A 20194-nucleotide genomic window follows, 5' to 3' on the forward strand; every position below is an offset into this window, starting at 1 on the left:
GAGAGCTTGGGCTCTAGAATCAACCCCAGAGTCAAATCCCGGTTTTGCTTCTCACTGACATACGTATGACCTTGAGCAAGATACTTACTTCCTCTGAATCTCAGTGTTTTTAGCTATGAAATGGTGATAATGGTTGCCTTATAGTTCCTCATGAGTTTATTTCATAAAAATTTTAAAACTATTTTTCTAGTTATAGATGGATGCAATATCTTTATTTTGTTTATTCATTTTTATGTGATGCTCAGGATCGAACCCAGTGCCTCATGCATGCAAGGCAAGCACTCCCGCCATTGAGCCACAATCCCAGCCCCTTCATATAGTTTAAATGAGCTAAAATGTGCAGTACTTAGCCCAGCACCTGGAACTTAACACTCATACGGTAAATGCCAGTTGGATAAATACTTTTTTCAATAGCTTTCTCCATCCTTAAGATCTATACTAAGGAATATAAAGTTAGTTTGCACTCTTTTTATTCCAGAAAATGAGACAAGCGTCCCTTGCCCAGTCTCCAAACTACCTCTCAAAACAGAGGGAATGAGTCTTATAAAAAATTTCTCATGTGACCAAGTCTCTCTCTTAAACATGACATCATTTGGGAAGGTGCATCCATAATGAAGTCAGTGCTAGTTTTGAATGTTGGTAGACTCTCTTTGATGAGATCAGAGAAGCAGCAACAAAATGAACAGAAGAAAGAAAGAAATTGAAGAGCAGTTTAGTAAATACATAAGTTTGGCTCAAGTGCAGGGCCCAGGAGAGGATCTGGGGGAGGGAGACAAGCCAGGAGGAAGCAGGGTGGCAGTGCCAGGCCTCTGCAGCTCTCAAAAGGGCGTCTACTCTGTCCCTCTTGTCACAACACCTGGCAATTGCTGTACAGAGCTTTAAAACAAAGGGATGGCAGGAGGTGGTTGGGGGCAGTGGTTTTTGTAAGAATACAAAGAAGCACTTCAAATCTGTCTTGTTGCTTCTTAAGTAGCCTCTTGAGAGCTCCCATCATTCAAAGAGATACTTTCTCTTGACACTTACTGGTTGATTTAAAATTTTCAAATTACCATGCTTCTCACTAAATGAGATACCTAGATCCAACTTTTAAAATCTTTTTGTTTCTTTATTTAAACAAAAATTTCTTTCTTGTGTTGCCGGGAATTGAACCCAAGGCCTCATACATGGAAACAAGTGCTCTACCACTGAGCTGCCGCCCCAGCCCTGCTTCTTCATGTTGACTTTATCATCATCCCAGTAGGACAACAAGGTGGATATTGAGCAGCACAGGCATGCATGAATGAAGTGAGGTTCCTGGGAACATTGTCACCCTGGCATGGCATGGTGGGTTCATGTTGTTGTCAAGGTTGCCTGGAGGAGGCAAGCTTTGAGGATTTTTCTGCATTTGAGAGGTCACAATCTCCATCATCTTCAGGGAGGTTACTTTGTGCTGGCAAGGTCCGGAGGGTCCCCTGGAGGAGAGATCAATTAGGTATAGTCAAGGCTTAGCCTAGCCTGTGCTAACCCAGCTCACTGTTCGTGTTTTTCAGTAACTGCAGACCCAAACATGTTGAGAAGTGATGTCTTCATTGAATTTTTAAAACGGGTACAGCTGGTAAGCCTGCTCTTCCTTATTGAGGTCATTATATATCTGTAGAACATGTGTGTGCTTTGACTGTCAACTCCACAGGGCCTGGACTTGGGTGAAATACATTCATTTTGAGTAGATTGGAGGATAGTTGCTATTTTGGAGGTTATTATGGTTTGGGTCAGGAATGCCCCCCTAAAAGCTCATGTTTTAGTGCAGCAGTGTTCAGAGCCGAAATGATTGGACTGCGAGGGATGTAGCCTCATCAATGGATTAATCCATCTGATGGATTAATAATTTGAATGGACTACTGACTGGCTACCGTAGGCAGATAGGACATGGCTGGAGGAAAAAAGTCAATGGGGGTGTGCCCTTGGGGACTATATGTTGTCCCTGGCTTCTCTCTCTCTCTCTCTCTCTCTCTCTCTCTCTCTCTCTCTCTCTCTACACACACACACACACACACACACACACACACACACACACACACACCTCTCCTTTCAGCCATGATATTTCTGCTTTGGAGCCAGCCAGCTGACCAACCATGGACTGAATCTCTGAAACCTGAGCAAAAAATCAATCTTTCCTCCTTTAAGTTGTTTTTTGTCAGATATTTTGATTACAGTGATGAAAAGCCAACTAACACAAAGATTTAGATTCTATATGGAAAATGAAACTTTGGCTATATATATATATATATATATATATATATATATATATATATATACAGATTCCTTTTTTCTGTAGCGTAAATATCATCCATGTCAAAACCGGCCTGAGGCCAGGCATGGTGCCACATCACAGCAGCTCGGGAAGCTAAGGCAGGAAGATTGTGAGTTCAAAGCCAACCTCAGCAATTTAGCAAGGCCTGATGCAACTCAGCAAGACCCTGTCTCTAAATAAAATATAAAAAAGTGCTAGATATGTGGTTCAGTGGTTAAGCACCCCTGGGTTCAATCCCCAGTAGCCTCCCTACTGCCCATGTTAAAAAAAAAAATTGGCCTGAGGAAGACAGCCTTAGTGTACAGCTTTATCACTAATGGACCCCAAACTGAGTTTTAGTCACTGAGATTTCCAAGAGGGTCGTGGTGAAGATATCAGGACAGGAGGTTTTAACAGCTATTACTTCTATATTCTCTGCTCTTACCTTTATTGTAAATGGAGAAAATCCAGGCTGAACAGAGTAACATACAGCAATTCCCTTTTGGTGGATGGTTTGAAGAACCACTGGCAGCTTGTCCCCACTGGCCGGAATTTTGTGAAGTCCCTTCGTTTAAAACATATTCATTCTAATTGTGCATATGGAAATGTTTTTGTGCCTGAAAGCATGAGCTTGACTGAATGGTAGAACTCTGAAGTGATTAAAGTCATATAATGATTTATCATTGAATTGGACCCCTAGCAAAGAGAAAGACGATACCTTGATCAGATTTGCTAAGACCAGAGGAGATTTTATTTAGACAGAGTTCCAAGGGTGTTGCTCCATTGACTGGCCCTCTTAATCTGAAATATGGCCCTAGAACCTTCCATGGTGTAGTGGTTCTTATTTTCACGTACACTTGATGGTTTAAATATATACATACGTTTTTCTTTGAAAAGTTTGTGTCGAAGAGGTGATGATAATAATAAAATTTATACAGTGAAAAATAACCTTTTCTTCCCCCAGCCCCACTCTCCAGGATAATTGTTATTCACAGTGCAATGTGTTCTTTCTACACATTTCTCTGCATATAAAAATATAAACACATGCCATGTATACTTTTGGGAATGTGTGTGGAGCTGGGGATTGAATCCTGGCCTCATGTATGCTAAGCAAGTGCCCTACCACTGAGTATACCCACCCTGTCTGAAAACTCACTGGGCCTTGCTTTTTAAAACTTGAAATCTTGAGGGTCATACTATCTCAGTACATTTAAAGATAAGTTTGACTTGTTCTTTTGGGGGTACAATATGGATTTTGCTTTTAATGCTTTAAAAAAATTTTTTCACGGAGGGGTTGGGGTTGTGGCTCAGTGGTAGAATGCTCACCTCGCTTGTGCGAGACCCTGGGTTTGATCCTCAGCACCACATAAAAATAAATAAGTGAAATAAAGGTATTGTGTCCAACTACAACTAAAAAATAAATATTTAAAAAAATTAAAAAATCATTCATGGAGTATCAATGTTACGGAGCTTTGTTTTGCATATATTTTTTCTGATAACTTGGAAGGTTTGTGCCTAGTTCTCTTAGTATGTTGCCTTTATTTTATTTTTTAAAAAACCTTTATTTTTTAGTTGAAGGTGGACACACAATATCTTTATTTCATTTTTATGTGGTGCTGAGGATCGAATCCAGTGCCTCACACATGCTAAGCGAGCACTCTACTAGTGAGCCACAACCCCAGCACCAGTATGTTGCCTTTATAATTTTATACAAAAGCCTAGTAGCCCAGGTGCAGTTTGCAATATCTCTTTTTGCTTCTTCTGAAGTATTTTTCAATTTTGTAATGACCTTCTTTTTCTCTTCCACTTTCCCCATGAATTTGCCAACTCAATTTTTAATTCTTTTCTTCCTCACCTCTTAGTTGAGGCCTTCCTCTGTTCTTTAAGATCTTCATTCAGAGATGCCATATTTTTATTAATGCATGTTCACCTGCTTAGTGGTACATATTTTTAAAAAATATTTTTTAGTTGTAAATGGATCTTTTATTTATTTATTTATTTATTTATTTATTTATATGCAATGCTGAGGATTGAACCCAGGGCCTCACACATGCCAGGCAAGTGCTCTACCACTAAGCTACAACTCCAACCCCCCAGGTATATATTTTATGCTGATAGTGGATTGTGTTTCTTCTTAGAATCTTGCAGGATTTTTGCATGGGTTCCTTAGCAATTCTTTTCAGGTTATTGTTCAACTTTGGAAGGGCTGTGCTTTGTGCCTTAGCTGTTTGCCCATGCATGCTAAGCTGTAGGGAGGGTCTCTTGAGTCTGTCTGTTGTATTTCTGGATCTTGCCTCTTGTTTCTGAACATTTTCTCACTAATTCTCTGCCATAAGACCCAAGTGTTTCGTCTAGCAATGAAGCATAAACCACAGCTCCCTGGATCATGGCTTAGCATTTTAAATCCTTCTGTTAGCTCAGATAAGCAGCCCCTGAACTAGTGTAGTGGTTAAAGAGTTCAGGGTCAGGAATGAGATGATCCAGGTTCAAATTTTGGCCACTTGACTTTCAAGTCATATGTCTGAGAAAATTTTAGCCTCTTTGCATTTTAGTATCTCCATCTGTAAAGGGGAGAGGAGTTCTTCTCTTATTGTTGCTTTGAGGATTAAATGAACTAATACTCCTTTGAGCACTTAAATACCATCTGGAACAACGTTAATGCTTAAGGGGTAGTCACTACTGTAGCTAATGTCTTTTTCTCTTCTCAACCATGCTGAGAGATTGCAAAGATGGAGTTTCTGCACATTTCTTCACTCTCCCCTGCATCTAGGCAGTGTCAAATGGGGCCCAGAGTTGTGCTCCCAGCCCTGCTGAGCCCTCTCTGATGAACTGCATTCAGATAGCTTCTGTATTACTTCTTGAGTCCTCTTTTCCCTGCCCCACCCCCATCTCCGTTATCAGTGCTTGGCAGCCCCTCCAATATCCAGTGGTGCAGGCCTGGAATATTTTAACTTTTTAATCCAAGATAGTTTTCCTTCTAATTGTTTTCTCTTTGCCTCTAAAAGGAGAGCAGGGCAGAGGTGGTTCTACTTTCGAAAATATCCAAAAAGGAGGTTTACATTACGGTTTTGAAAGGGAAGTGAAGTTCATTGTACCTACCTGGTTTATCCCATCATCTGTTGCTCTACATTCAACATATATGTGTTGACGATTGCTGTGAGCTGACCCTCCACCAGAGGCAGGTGAGACATCAGTAAATGATGCCCAGTCTGGCTCACAGAGTTTGTTTTCTTGGAGAGACAGAAATGTCACTTGGCATGTCATTAACTGCAGCGGGCACTATGCCATAGTACCAGGCCCTGCACTGGGAAGCACCATACACGTGATATACGCGGAGTGCTATGGTGCAGGGCTGTGTTGCCGGAGACAGTTAGCAATGTGTCAAGATTTTTGTCCCATCAACTCTGATGTGGTATTTATGGACTCTGCTACCCCCAGAAGTTCATGTCTACTTACCCCGGTGTGCTGTCATCTTCCAAGATGCAAATGCTGTCATCTTCCAAGTGTGACCTGGTGAAAAGACAGCCAGGAGGCATTACCACAAGATGAGTGTGTCTGGAAGACATGGTGAGACCTTGGCTGGGGTGATGTTCCAAAGGAAGTGACATTTAGCTGCTCTTTGAAGGTTTCCAGGGTGGGCAGAAAGATCACATACACTCTGGCTTTTAAATTTTTTCCCTTGGAGGAAGGAAACAATGAACATAGTGTCTGGAGGTGTGGGGAGAAGCAGGACAATATGGGTGAAAGGGAAGCAGTGGTCACATCATGTGGCAGGTGAGCCTACTCCCACTTGCCTGCTGCCCGCAGACCCTGCCCCTGAGTGCCCTCCAGAACTGGAAGGATCCATGGCAGTGCATAGAGTTAGGCAACACAGGAGACAAATAGCCAGTGGAGCTTATGGCAGAATAACTCCTACGAGGCTGGGAGGCTGGGGGGGGGGGCGGGGGCTGGGAGGCTCAGAATGAGCAGTGATTTATGGATCTGCCAAGGAGTAGGGATGAGTTGCCCCACCTGGATATTTTCCCTTCATCTGCTAAGTGCAGTAGCCAGTAGTTTCCTGGTGGTTATTGACAAATAATCACACAATCCAGGCCTGGCCCTTCAAGGCTCAGAAAATACGAGAGCATCTTCCTGCCTCTGGACAAGGGCACACTGTATTAAAAGTGTGTATGGACATGACATTCTAGGAATCCTTCTCAGGAAAGCTGCCATCAGGGATGGTCGAAGCCTAGATGCAAAAATTAAAGGCATTTTACCCCTAAGGGGCCTTTCACTGGTTTGGCCCAGTGCTTCATGCTGTTTCTCATGACTGGTGGAAGGAGGTAGTGTTACTTGAGGTTGAGAACCCACCTTTGGGGAGTGGAAGACTGGGGTCCACATTCATGGAGCCTGGGTCCAGATCCTCGGCTCCTTTCATGTTAGGAGATATTTCTAGAGTGGAGGGACCTACCCAGCCCTGCCCCCACATGATCCCCTTTGTCTTGTGTGTCTAAACCCCCCTCCCCGACTCACTAAACTCTGGATTTTTATGATCACTTTAGAGATAAGGAACTTTTGAAAAGGCAAAACTAAAACTAAAGTCTTTAGACTTTATGTTTTCATGTGCCTGCGTATCTCAGACTGTCTTGTATTCAGTTTTTCAACATTTTCCACAGAGTGTTATGGGGATGGGGACTTCAGCTTTCTTCTATCTCCTCTTCTATACCTACCTGCTCCCTAACTTTGTTATGTCACAATTTTAATAAATTAAATCCTTAGTGTTTTCAAAATACTTTTCCTTTGGAACCAAGCAATATTTTTTTTCTCTTGAACAACCTGATTTTTCTTCAAGTTAAACAGAACCATTAAAAGACTTAGAGATTAGATAGATAGATAGATAGATAGATAGATAGATAGATAGATAGATAGATTATAGATATAGATATATAGATATTTGTGCTTAAATGTATGACTAACTCTTTTGATGCTTGTGAAGTGCTAAAATCAGAATTTTCTCCAGGGTCAAACGGGTCAGATTCTCTCTTGGAAATGATCCACCAAGAGCTTTTGTCTTTCTGTTGTTTAGAATGAGACTTTGCCTGGTAGGGAAGGAACCAGGAGAGGAGGGGAGTGGGCAGGAGGGCCTGGGTAGTCAGTAGCCTCAAGTCCTTGAGGAAGGATGATTAACACCACCTGGAGTCAGGCAGAGGAAGGCCATCTCTAAAACTGAATGTGAGACACAGGCAAAGAATAGGTGAAGCTACAGATATAGTCCAAGCTTGGACTGTGACTATGAGCAGAAGTAGATTAAGTTCACATCTTGATGTTTTCTCTGTGACTTATGGGAAGTGAGGTTAAGGGGGGACAGGAAGGAGGTAAGTGTGGCTGGAGTCTTGGGGAAATTGGAGAAGGTTGGACTAGAATGTGAGTCAGATGCCATTGGGTGAAGCCACCCCTGGGATGTGCTAGGGAGCAGGGGGAAGGAAAGGGAAGGGCAGTTGTCCACCAATTTACTCATCTGACCAAGGCAAAGATCTGGGTGCCCCTTTAACCCATCACATCCTTCAATGTAGCAGTTATCCACTGAGAAGAGGTTCTGCCAATCAACACCAGTGTGGTGGTGCTGAAAGAGAACATTGGAGAGACTTAACCTTGGTGTTCTTTTCTCAAATACCTGCAGGGTAAGCACATTCTGTTGGGCTCGAGAAGGAGGTTATGCACAGAAACAATTCATTTCCAGATGTTCCAGTTTAGGTGCCACGATTCTACTTCTTTTTATCTCTCATTTGGATTATTTTGAGAATATGGTACCAAGATTCAAGTGTGTGTTGATATTAGCACAAGTACTCTGTCCACATGATCCTGCTCTGAAGGAGTTTACAATCTAATCAAGTTTTTGTTACCATCTAGGGATGCTGGATTCATTGTCTCTGCTCAGCCAAGAATTGAAGAGCAGGACACAGAGATAGGGAGCAAGCAGCAGGTTTTTTGGAAAAGTGACAGTAACAGACTTCTCCAAAGAAAGGGGGCCTTGGAGCTGGGAGTCCAGTGGGGAGTTTTGGCCTGTACTTTCTATGGTCTCTGGAGTTTCCTTCTTTCCTTATCTCCTCCCCTGACCATGCTCTCTTCACTGTTATTGATTGGTGCCCTCCACCCCTGTGTCCATATGTCTATTTTAGGTTTTCTATTGGTTCTCCTGCTTAGGAGCATGAGAACAGAAGTGTCTGTCTGATTGGGTCCCCAGCTTGCGTCCACAAGCACTTCTGTCAGTTGACCTCATCGGAAGACCCTCTCCATGCTCCTCTGTTCTGCCCCTGCCCCTGACTGCTTCACTTGCCATCTTGCCCTGGTCCTTTTATATCTCCCTCACTTTAAGCAAATGAAGTATTGAAAAGTCAAGGACATTCAACCAACAAATACTTAGTAGATAAGGTAGAGCTCAATGGCTTCCATTTTCATCAGTCCTTTTTAAACTACCGTTAAATAGGGATACAAATCAAAAAAAGGAAATGTATTCATCTGATTAAAAAATCATGGAAATTTGAAATTTGGTCAGCTCCCTCTTCTTGCTTCCTACCCCAGGGGCTGCTTTCCTCTGTGTAGACTGCATGTTCCAGATTGTTTCTGCATTGCCTCCATGAATCCTCACCACAACCCTCTAAGATGGGCACTAAATTATTCTTATTTTAGGGCTGAAGGAATGCAGTATGGAGTGGGGGAGTTACTTGCCCAGGTTTGCACACAGTCACATGGCATGAGTGATGGAACCTCTATGAACCCTATAAATGGTGGGGTTTGGAGAGCTTCAGACTGGTGAAGACCTGGAAGTGCCACGACCCTTGTGCTCTGCATGTCTTGTTTGGCTGTTCCTGAGTTGTATTCTTTAAAATGAGCTGGTAATGGTAGACTGTTTTCCTGAAATCCTTGAGTCATTCTAGAAAATTATAAAGGCTGAGAGGGAGTCATAGGATCCTGAATTTGTAGTCACCTGGGAAGAAATGTGAGTAGACTTAACGCCCCATTTGCAGCTGGTCTGAAGCAGGGCAGTTTTGTAGAACTGAACCTTTACTTTGTGGGATCTGCTCATTTACCTGCTAAGTCATATTAGAACTGAATTAAGTTGTTGGACACTCGTTTGGCATCCAAGAACTAGAGAATTAGCTGCTATGAGGAAAGGCCACACACGCTAATGTCAGAAAAAAATATGAGATATAGACTTTTAGGGATGCTTAATATTAAAAATGGTGAGAGTTAACTCTGAGATCACTGAGGATGATTTTATTTAAAAAAATTATCTTCCAGAATGGATGCTCTGTTGTTGAAAAATTTTCAAGCTTTGTGTTATTGCTCTGTCTTGGCCCCTTTCCACACCCCTTATCACCCCCATTTTGTCCCCCAGAAGAACTCCCACCCAAAATCTCTTCAGTGGGCTCTCTCTCATTGGAACTGTCTACCTAAAGAGCAGCAGGTAAAGCTGCCCCTGGTCACTCCCTCCTGCAGGGAGTGTGGAGGCTGACTCTGTTTTCCTGTCACTTACAGAACACGTTTGATGTTGCTACGGAGAAAGCTGCTCTGGATATATTTCTGCCCAATGGAAGGAGTATTAAAGTGGAAATTCTAACATCAGATATGGCTGAAAGAATTCTAGAAGTAAGTTTTGTTTAAACTCCAGCTCCAGAGCTGAATCTAGGGATAATTCTACTTTAAAAGCAGGGGACTGGTACATGATTAACTTCCAGAAGTTTTCTGCCTGGTCTTTTATGCTGTGGATGACTTACCTACAGGAGTTGCTATGATTTCCTGGAAAACTGACCAAGGAAACTCAGTATTAGCCAATCCTTCGGGGCCGCTCTGTGGGTGTCAATTTTCCTAAGAGCTCTGAGGGAATTCCTAAGGCTGCTGTCCCCTCTTTGGAACTTAGCTAGGATATGACCTGGAAATATGCTAAATGATTTTTTGTGGGTTGCACCAGGGTTGGGAACAGACAGAGGGGTGGTGCCAGCTGAGCCTGGAACAGGCCATACTTAGGATGGTGGTGACAGGTCCTGGTGGAGGGTGACAGGGGATTTCTTGAAGGTCCCTCCTCCCCGACATGAGGCAAGACACATGTCCACACCCAATATAGGACAACCAGGCTCACAGTTTTGGAGGTTCCAGTCCATGATTGGTCAGCAAATTGCACTGTGCCTATGGTGAGGCAGCATGTGCTGGCAGAAGTGTGTGGCAGAGCAAGACGCCCCTCACCTCATTGCCAGGGGAGAGGTGGGTGGGGAGAGAGACAGACATCAGGGTCTCACAATCCCCTTTAAAGGCATGTCTCCATGGCCTTCCAGTCCCATTTCTTAAAGGTCTACCACCTAAGCCTTTAGTACAGGGGCCTTGGGGCGGTCGGGCGGGGATGGAGGGACCCAGCATTCCAGATCCAAATGCTAGCAATTCTAGAAAGCTTTTGTGTTCTTCTTGTGGCTTTTGCTAAGTGGATCACAAAAGGACATGGGCCAGATTTACTGTAGGAAAAAGAAGCCTGTGACACTATTTCCTACCACACACACACATTCACCCATGCATATGGGGGAGCCCTTCATCAGTCATCAGTCTGGGATATTTTGTAAGGGAGAAAAGTGAGAGAAAAAGGAAGGGGAATTGCGAGTGGTGGCTCATGCCTGTAATCCCAGTGGCTCAGGAGGCAGAGGCAGGAGGATCACTAGTTCAAAACCAGCTTCAACAACTTAGAGAGGCTCTAAGCAACTTAAAGAGACACTGTGTAAACAAAGTATTTTTTTTTAATTCTGGGGAAATTGCTCAGTGTTAGTTAAGCACCCTGAGTTCAACCTGTGATACACAAAGGGTGGAGGAAAGCGCATGCGCATTGAGCAGCATGGGTGAGAGCGCTCCCATGCTATTTATTACAGCCAAGCCAAGAACACACACCCACACCAGGCACCTAGTCAGACTGTCTCAAGAGGTAATTTACAAACCTCTGACAGTAAAAATACCCCTTTGAGGCTGGCATTTATCCTACTGCCACCTGGAGAACTGGAGCAGAGCTTAGAGCCTCCGAGTGTGCAGGGCGGAGGAGGCGGATCCTCCAGGGCTGCAGAGGGGACCTAGCAAGTGAAAACCAAGGTGCCTAGGTACCAGCGTACAGTTGGATGGGAGGAAAAAATTAGGTACTCTATTGGATGGCAAGGTGACTATAAATAATAATAATGTACTGTATTGAAATAGCTGGAAGAAAGGATTTCAAATGCTTTTGCCTTGAAAAAAATATATAAAGGTTTGAGAAAAAAGAGTTACTTACCCCGATTTGAACCTTACACAATGTATATATGTATCATACCATTGTATGATTCCCCATAAATGGGAATTAAAAAAGAAAAAAGATTGGGAGTTCAAGGAAAGGAGCCCAGTCTTAAAGGGGCAGATATTTCGGAAGACAGATGTTTATAGAGAATGGTTGCCGCCCTCCAGGGGACAATAGGCACCAAAATGAGGCAGGACATGTGGTGTCCACACCCAATAAGTGACAACCATCCTTGACAGAAGCCAGTCACTGAGCACTGTGGTGGGACTAGCTTTTATTTTCTTCACTTAACTTTTCTAAAATGAGCATGTGTCATTTTTAGATTCCAGAAAGATTTCTATGTCTACTGTCTCACTAAAGCACTTGTAACCAACGTGTATAGGTCACTCCAGTCCTTCACATCACATTTAGGATGTGTGGATGGCTCCCTGATGTTCTTCCTTTTGCTTGTCTCTGGTTAAAGGTGGTGTCGCACAAGTTTGGACTGCGTCAAGAACTTGTGGACTACTTTGGCCTCTTTCTCATTCGGTTTTGCAAGGAGGGCAAGCTTTCTGGTAAGAAGAAATATGGGCAGCCTGGGGATGGAGAGGGTAGGTGTGAACAGAGATTCACCCCAGGAGATGCAAGAGTCATAGTGAAGGGGTTGTGGTGTTGGGACCACTGTTCTCAGCTCTGGATCAAAAATATGAGGAATAAGAGATTGTGTTCTTGTTCAGAGTGAGCTGGGATGAGTAGCCCCAGAGAAATAGAAATTGTTAAGAGCAAGACCTCAGGTCATTCTGGTACCTATTCTTTTCTGTGCCTGCCAATTCCAATCTAATGTCCTCTTCCATTCACCCCTGGGCCTGTCCTGGCTTCTGGCCATGGGCCATGCCTCATCCTCCTTGTGAGTGCTAGACCCCAGATTTCAGGACATCTCATACAGTATGACATCTCCTTGTTAGGGAATATGTGGATGATATAATAACTTTTAGATTCCTTAAAAAAAGTTCTAATGAGAGATAATAGTCTGATTTCTATGGCTATTGCTTTCCATTCTGGTTCATTCTACATATTACAAGGCTTTTAAAGATATGAAATGGTATTAGTCTTAGTTTATGTGTTTTCTCAAGAAGCAGTGGGTGGTGGAAGCCAAGGGATGTAGGAGGCTGGGCCCTAGGAGCTAAGGCCAGCCATGGCCCTGGGCATCTCTGAATCTATTTCTCCATCTGTATCACAGTGTAAATATCCTACCCAAGGACCTGGGATTTGATGCAGATCAAATAGTATTTATTTTTTGATGAACTTCAGAAAGGTAAAAAATTATATCCTCATACAAGAGAATATTCTTAGTGTGATTTTTCCCCAAAAAAATAATGTTTCCTTTTTTCATTTGAAAGCTTCTGTGTGTCACCTCTGTGTGCTGTTTTGACCAGCCTGCCTTTCTTTCCCCGTCTCTAGTTGTAAAGAAGTTGGCAGACTTTGAACTCCCTTACGTTTGTCTTTGCAATGCTGAGGTGGAAAACTGTAAGGTTGGACTCAGAAAGTGGTAAGTTGTTATGGTGACAGAAACCCTTGTGGATCAGAACATGTCAGTGTCTCACCATGGCCTGCCCACAGCCCCATCTTAGGAGAGAGACCAGGAACTTGGGGAAATTAAAAGGAAAGTCATGAGGAAGAGAGAGGGTGACATGAACTGCAATATTTGTCCTAAAGAAGATGTGGAGGATGACTTTCACCAGTCTCAAGGGAATCCTCGGGATATTGTAATGAGGACTGTGGCTTCCGTTCTGCTGAAAGGCAAACAAGAAAGGAAGCCTTGAGAGACAGCAGTAGGGGCAGAGTAGGTGGGAGCAAGATGTCATGGGTTTGCTCTGGAATGGATTCCTGACTGTATTAATCGAAGGATTTGTTGATAATTACCCAGCAAGTCTGATTCATCTATTATTGCACTGTAGTATTCCCTGGAGGCAAAAGTGAACTCAACCAATTTGCAGTGAATTTGAACTCTTAAGAATTCAGCTTGCATTCATAAAGGCTATGCCAGGGTTGTATGTACCAGGGCTACTCATGTTTCTAGATCAATAGAATGCAAGTGTTCCTCTGCAGAAAATCCTATTATTACCCAGAGACAAGGATCTTCTGGAGAACATCAGACAGTGACAATGAGAAGCAGGACACTTACTCATCTGCAATCCTATCATCTGTAGCCTCTAGAGTTTATTACCTTTGCTACTTAAGTTTGCTTTCTCCCAGCCCCGTTATTCTGCAACCTGAGTGCAGAAGCCTTAAAGAAAGGCATTTCAAAATCTGGGGATAGTAGTTAACTTGACCTTGTGATGCCTTACTAGAGCTCCAGTTTATGGTTTTGAATTTTAGGATATCCCCAGCAAGGATAGAAGTTAATTGCTCAGAAGTATTCTGAGAAATCATCAAAAAACCCTGAGAAGTAGGTAAGGACTTGAGTCCATCTAAGAGTTAGAGAATAACTGTTTGTAAGCTGCTTACTACAAAGTGGCTAAGCATGGTGGTTCCTGAATCAGAGTTCCTGTACCTAAGTCCCAGCTCTCAGCTTCATAACCTTAGCCAAGTTACTTAAGCCCCTAATCCTCAGTTTCTTTATCTGTAATATGGGAATAATAGTGTTTTCTTCCTAGGATTTTTTATTTTTCTTTTCTTTTCTTTTTTTTTTTTTTGGTATTGGGTATGAACTCAGAGGCACTCAACCACTGAGCCACATCCCCATTCCATTTTTTAAAATTTTAATTTGTTGCATATGACAACAGAATGTATTACAATTCATATTACACATATAGAGCACAATTTTTCATATCTATGATTATACAAAAGGTAGAGTCATATCCTTCGTGTCTTCATACATGTACTTAGGGTAATGATGACCATTGCATTCCACCATCTTTCCTACTCCTGTGCCCCTCCTTTCTCCTCCCTCTCCTTTTCCCCTTTGCCCTATCTAGAGTTCATTTAATCCTCCTGTCCCCCCGATCCCTATTTTGTATTTTATTTAGAGACAGAGTCTCACTGAGTTGCTTAGCACCTCGCTAAGTTGATGAGGCTGCCTTTGAACTCATAATCCTCCTGCCTCAGCCTCCTGAACCACTGGGATTACAGGTGTGTGCCACCACACCTGGCCCTCTTAGGATTCTTGTAGAGTAATTATATATGCTCCAAAAGTTTTGGTCATATTTTTTATTGTAATATTGATGATATTGATGATCATAGCAATCATAAAAGTCTTTGGGGCTTAGCTTTTTCACTTGAGATCACAGGAAAGAGGAGGATTCTGTCCCTAACCTGGAGGCTTAAATTAGAAATCAGGTTTTGCCTATGTCTTCATTTAAAAAATAAATTCTAGATGGTAAATGCAAGATAAAACACCTGCCCATCACAAGCCAGCAGCGGGGCTAGGCAGATCATCTGACTGTGGAACCAGAAAGAAGGGAGTCTGCTTCTGTTCCTGGAGCTGAGGATCAGGTCTCCAGATCCTCAGCAGAGAGATCTCCTGGGGAGAGCCTGGCAGAGCCTCCCCTTCTTTCCAGTGGAGGTTTTACCAGGTGGAGGTAGGGAGGCCAGTTCTAAGAGCTGCGTGATTCCAGTAGATGAAGCCTCTTCTTCCAGTGATGATATGGTTTCTTCCAGACCAGATGGTGCCTGCTCTGTACTCCCCACTGCCTCCAAGAGCCCCATCTTAGGATGGGTTTGGGGTCCTCCATCTTTCTTGTGTGACAGACACTATTCTGTGCTCCACGGGGTCCTCTGGGATATGGTAAATAGCTAAATGCAATGTCAGCAGGAATGCTTCAATTGCTCCTCCCCACCCCCAAAATGAAGTTGACCCTCAATCTCTATTTTCATCCCTTTCTGAGTCTGTCAGCCCTGCCAATCTAGTCACACTGTGCTTCCCGGAACAGTGACTGCTTGCCTCTGCCTTCCGGTTGACTGTAGATCAGTAGATCAGGAAGGGCACGCCCTTCCTGTTTCCGCCCATTCTTAGCATGCTGCTGTGCATACACAGCCCTGAATTTCAGTCTATTCTGGTGATTCTGGATCTGATAGACAGAAATGCTATTTGCCACTTATTCTGCCAAGACCCGGAGGGGCACCTCTCAACAGAGATTGGGGTCTTGACATCTCTTGTCAAGAAAACTTGATCAGAGCAGTGGTCAGGATAAGCTCCATGCTGACAAACACAGAAGATGGGTTGCTAACACAGTGTTGGGGAGCAGGGCCCCTGGGGAAGCTTGCAGAAAAAGGGAGATAAGTCAGGGCAGGAGGGCCCTGAAGCATGCTCTGTCAGGGTAAGAGGAGAGCAGAGAAGCTCACTTGGAATGTAGAGCTGGGTATGGGAATGATAAGGGTAGCCCCATAAAGGACCTCAGAAGTAAACAGAATAAATGACCCAACTCCTACAACTCGGACTGTCAGACAACAGCCACTTGTGTTGGACTGTGGAGCTTGAGAGTGAGGCAGAAAGCCTGGGAAGGAGCTTCCCTAAGCAGCTCAAGTGAGTAGTGAGGGTGGCCAGGTAGGCAATGGTGGTAGATGTGGGGCAGGTGACCATGCCAGGTGTTGAGGGGTGGGGAAAGGGAATCCAGGACTGGGAGGCCAAGAGTGAGGCTGAGTGGGACCAGGAGTGCAGACCATTTCCCCAAAGCTTTACTATTTTATTTTTTGCATTTTTACTCTCAGAGCTCATCAGGTAAGACTCATAGCATTACAAAAAAAAAAAAAAAATGGAAACAGAAGGGCTGGAGGGAGACAGTGAAGGCTAGGCAAATGCAGGGGGCAGAGGGGGTGGCTTTGTGATAGAAGGGGCCACTGCTTTCAAATGCACTTCCTCCCAGGTGTGCCATTAGCCTGTCATATGAATTCATGTGATGCTCCTAAATTACGTAGGTACATGGATCCAGCCCTTGACTCTGTGCTGATGGACTGCAGAGCAGCCGTAGATCTGCTGTACATGCAGGTGAGAATCCTGTGCATTTAAGCCACTTGGTTTAGAATCATTAAAAAATATATAATAGTTAAGGATTTTTATCTCCATACCTAGAATAGGCAGAGTCAACTACAATAGAGGTGACTAGGGACTGGGGGAAAAGAGAAGGGAAAGTTACTATTTTACAGGTATAGAATTTTTGTTGGAAGATAGTGAAAATAATTTCAGTATAGATAGTGGTAACGGTTACACGATATTGTGAATGTATACAGTGTCACTGAACACTTATGAATGGTGATAAATGTTATGCTGCATATATTTATTACAATTTTAAAATTTAAAAAGTAGAGCAGTTTAGAAGAGGGAAATACTATTTCGATCTTTATTTTAATAGTCACTCTGTGAATTTGCTGGTGACCCTGTCACCTAGGCTAATTAGCTGAGACTAGAAAGGAAAACCCTGCAAATGTAAGGCCACACATGGTCCCTAAATCTCACTCTACATAACCTGCTGTTCCCTGATCCAGGAGAGGGCACACCTGCTCTAGGGCTGGCTTTATGAGAACATACCCTGTGCAGTCATATGTGTCCAGTGCTCAGAAGGCCCTCTTGGGCTTGTCTGATGCTCTGCTGTTGCCATTTTTAAATTCTTAATTACTTTTGAACAAGGGCCTTTGCGTTTTCTTTTGTGCTCTGTAAGCCCTGCAAAATATGTAGTTGGTCCTTCACCCCCTAACCCCGCAAAAAGTAAATTTAGAGTTCAGTCTCCTTTCCCTTCCCCTGTCTTGTGTGGCAAAGGTTCTGCCAGGCAGGGAAATGGTAGCAGATCCTGCCTCTGATGCGCCCTGGGGACCCCCTCCTCAATTCTCTACTGCTTTGCTGGCTGTTCCCAGGTGTTCCCGGACACCAGGCCAGGGTGCTTGCCCAGCATGTGTGAGGCTCTGGGTTTGATCCCCAGCACCCAAAAAAGAAAAGACCAAAGAAACAGTAAAAGAAGTTAGAAAAAGGTGTGCCCCTTCCCTCAAAGGGGCTAGCCTCTTGTCAGTGTGGTGACTTGACGAGGGGGGTGTGGGCTGATCCCTCGTCCCCCAGCACTGTGAGGCCACATGCAGGCACATACGTTCCCAGTCCTCCTGTACCGATTTCACCCAGCCAGAGTGGAGTAGCCATGGACACACATGTTCTCTCTATTTCTCACCATGTACCTTCTGCAGAGTGTGTGTGATTGAAGCTCTTAAAAACCACCACTTTTGTGATTTTGCTTGACTGTTAAAATTAGGTTCTGCATGAGTCCCTATTAGCCAGTGTTCAGGCCCCATGTGACTAAGTAGAGACATTTGTCTGGACCTGACTCCCCTATGGTCTGACCATCTGGGAGTGAGGTCCTGTACATGATGCATTTGAGTGATGACTTGTGAACCCATCATCAGGGCCATCTCTTTTGAAAGATAGCCAAACAAAACCAGTTGTCCTGCTTACATTAAAGGACACTTAAATCTCAGTGCTTGAGAATCCTGGGTAATCCCGATGCTGAATAAGTCTTCAGCCAACACTTCCTGCTGTGGTTGCTGTTTATCTACATTAATCAGCTATGCCTCCTCTCGGACATTGTACCCTGTGTTCACTGTCCTTAGGGGCTCTAACATCATATCGAATTCATGAAAATGATCGTTCTGGCTCCAATCTGGTACAGTATGCAGGTTCACTTTTGAGGACATTTAGTGACAAAGAGAAAGCCTTGGGGAGGGAGCTGCCTACCCTGTAAGAATTCAGCATCTTGGGTGTACAAGGCTTTGGTGTTGTGGTCAGGCCAGGGTTTAACCTAACTCCTGCCACTTATTGACTGGGTCATCTTGAACATCATACCCTCTCTGGATCTCATTTTATTCATCTATAAAATGGTGATAATCATTCCTGTCCCATAGAATAGTTAGGAAAAAGTCAATGAGAAAACCTAGCTAAAGTAGACTGTCAACAAATGTTATTTTTCTTCTCTTTAATATAAACAGAAATGCAAAAAAAAAAAAAATCTATTCAGCTTTTCATTTTCCTTTTGGAGATAAGGCATACCTAGCCAGGACATAACACACAGACTTATGTTTAGGCTAAGGCATAAAGAAAGTCCTGGTAAGTGGTGAGCAACTGTTGAGTGTTTGCTGTATACAGGACCCTGGGCAGATGCACTGAGGTGAAAAACACCAGTTCTTCCCTTGAAGGGTTGACAGACTGAGGAACAATGGCAAATGCTTTTTGATCAGGAGACACAGAAGTAGCTACTTGGCTGAGGAGGTGCACCTCATACCAGAGCTCCTGGGGCCAGGCTGGTACAAGGGAAAGGGAGCTGGGAAGTGTTCCAGAAGGTCCCTGCAGCACAGGCAGGCTGCAGCCATCGGGTTTTATGGCTTCCATTTAAAAATATATATATTTATTTTTTACTTATAGGTGGACACAATATCTTTATTTTTTATATTTATGTGGTGCTGAGGATCGAACCCAGTGCCTCACACATGCTAGACGAGCGCTCTGCCCCTGAACCCCAATCCCAACCCAATGGCTTCCATTTTTCACCTGGCTTCAGAGCAATCCTGATGAGCTTCCTCAGAGGGCAGATGTCTTCTAGGCACCTTCTGCCTTTGATCCCGGAGTTGTTCTGCTGGAACCCACCTTGGATTAGGAGACAACTGAGAAACCCACTAGGGCTTTGGAGTTTGAAAACATTTGTGGATGGTGGTGACACAAAACTGAGCAAATGGGGCCCAGTGACACATTCAATTTTAATTTTTTAGCATGCAAAAAAATTTTTTTTTCCTCTTTTAAAAGTTTTACAAATCTAGGAAACTGTACAACAAAAGTTAATGTTACCCAAGACCTTAAATGAGCTATGTACTCCCAACACTTAACTTTTTTTGATGTGTTTATTTCATATATATTTAGTTTACATGCACATCCACTTCCTTGATTTGTAATGCTCTTACGAGATTGTTTTGATATATATTTATTTTGTTGTTTTATAAAAAATTAGGGTCTATTATTATACTCTTATTTTGTAACTTGATATTCTTCTTTTCATGTATCAATTTTCCCCACTTTAAAAATGTTCTATATAATTTTGAACGAGGGAATAACCTATTATTTGTTTAAATGTATGATCAGTTACTTATTTGGGGGTATTTCATAATAGCACCTACCTTGCACAGTGGCCCTAAGGATTACTTTTGTTTTAGAGAAATTAGAACCTTGCCTGATACATAGAGAGCACTATACAAACGTCCCTCAGTATCCACAGGAAATTGATTCCAGGACCCATGACAGATACCAAATTTAAGAATGCTTAAGTCTCCTCAATAAAACATTGTAGCATTTCCATATAATCTACTCACATCTTCCCAAATACTTAAATTTCTAGATTGCATTATTATAATACCTAAGGCAGTTTAAATGCTATGTAAATCATAGTTAGATTGTGTTGTTTAAGGAATAATAATGAAGGAAAAACACTAAAAAATAATGAAGAAAAATAATGAAGTCTAAACATTCAGCACAGATGCAGTTTTCCCCAAAATGTATTCTATCCATTTTGGTTTAATCAGTGAATGTGGAACCCAGGAGTACAGAGGAGACACTGTGTGTGCCAATTTTAATAAATTAAAAAATTTTTTAAATTATTACAAACAGTAGCAGCAATAATTTTATAAATATTTTTCCC

General features: G+C 42.9%; 1 protein-coding gene across 1 annotated transcript in view; it reads left to right on the forward strand.

Moving 5' to 3' along the window:
• Snx31 (sorting nexin 31) overlaps positions 1-20194 on the forward strand; it is a 65990-nt gene that overhangs the window by 13123 nt on the left and 32673 nt on the right. Inside the window, exons 4-8 of the mRNA XM_026384796.2 lie at positions 1530-1594; positions 9788-9898; positions 12016-12106; positions 12993-13080; positions 16449-16518. Coding sequence (XP_026240581.2) covers positions 1530-1594; positions 9788-9898; positions 12016-12106; positions 12993-13080; positions 16449-16518 — 425 coding nt within the window. The remainder of the gene's footprint in view (positions 1-1529; positions 1595-9787; positions 9899-12015; positions 12107-12992; positions 13081-16448; positions 16519-20194) is intronic.

The sequence above is a fragment of the Urocitellus parryii genome, chromosome 7, assembly GCF_045843805.1.
Source record: "Urocitellus parryii isolate mUroPar1 chromosome 7, mUroPar1.hap1, whole genome shotgun sequence".
Classification (NCBI taxonomy): domain Eukaryota; kingdom Metazoa; phylum Chordata; class Mammalia; order Rodentia; family Sciuridae; genus Urocitellus; species Urocitellus parryii.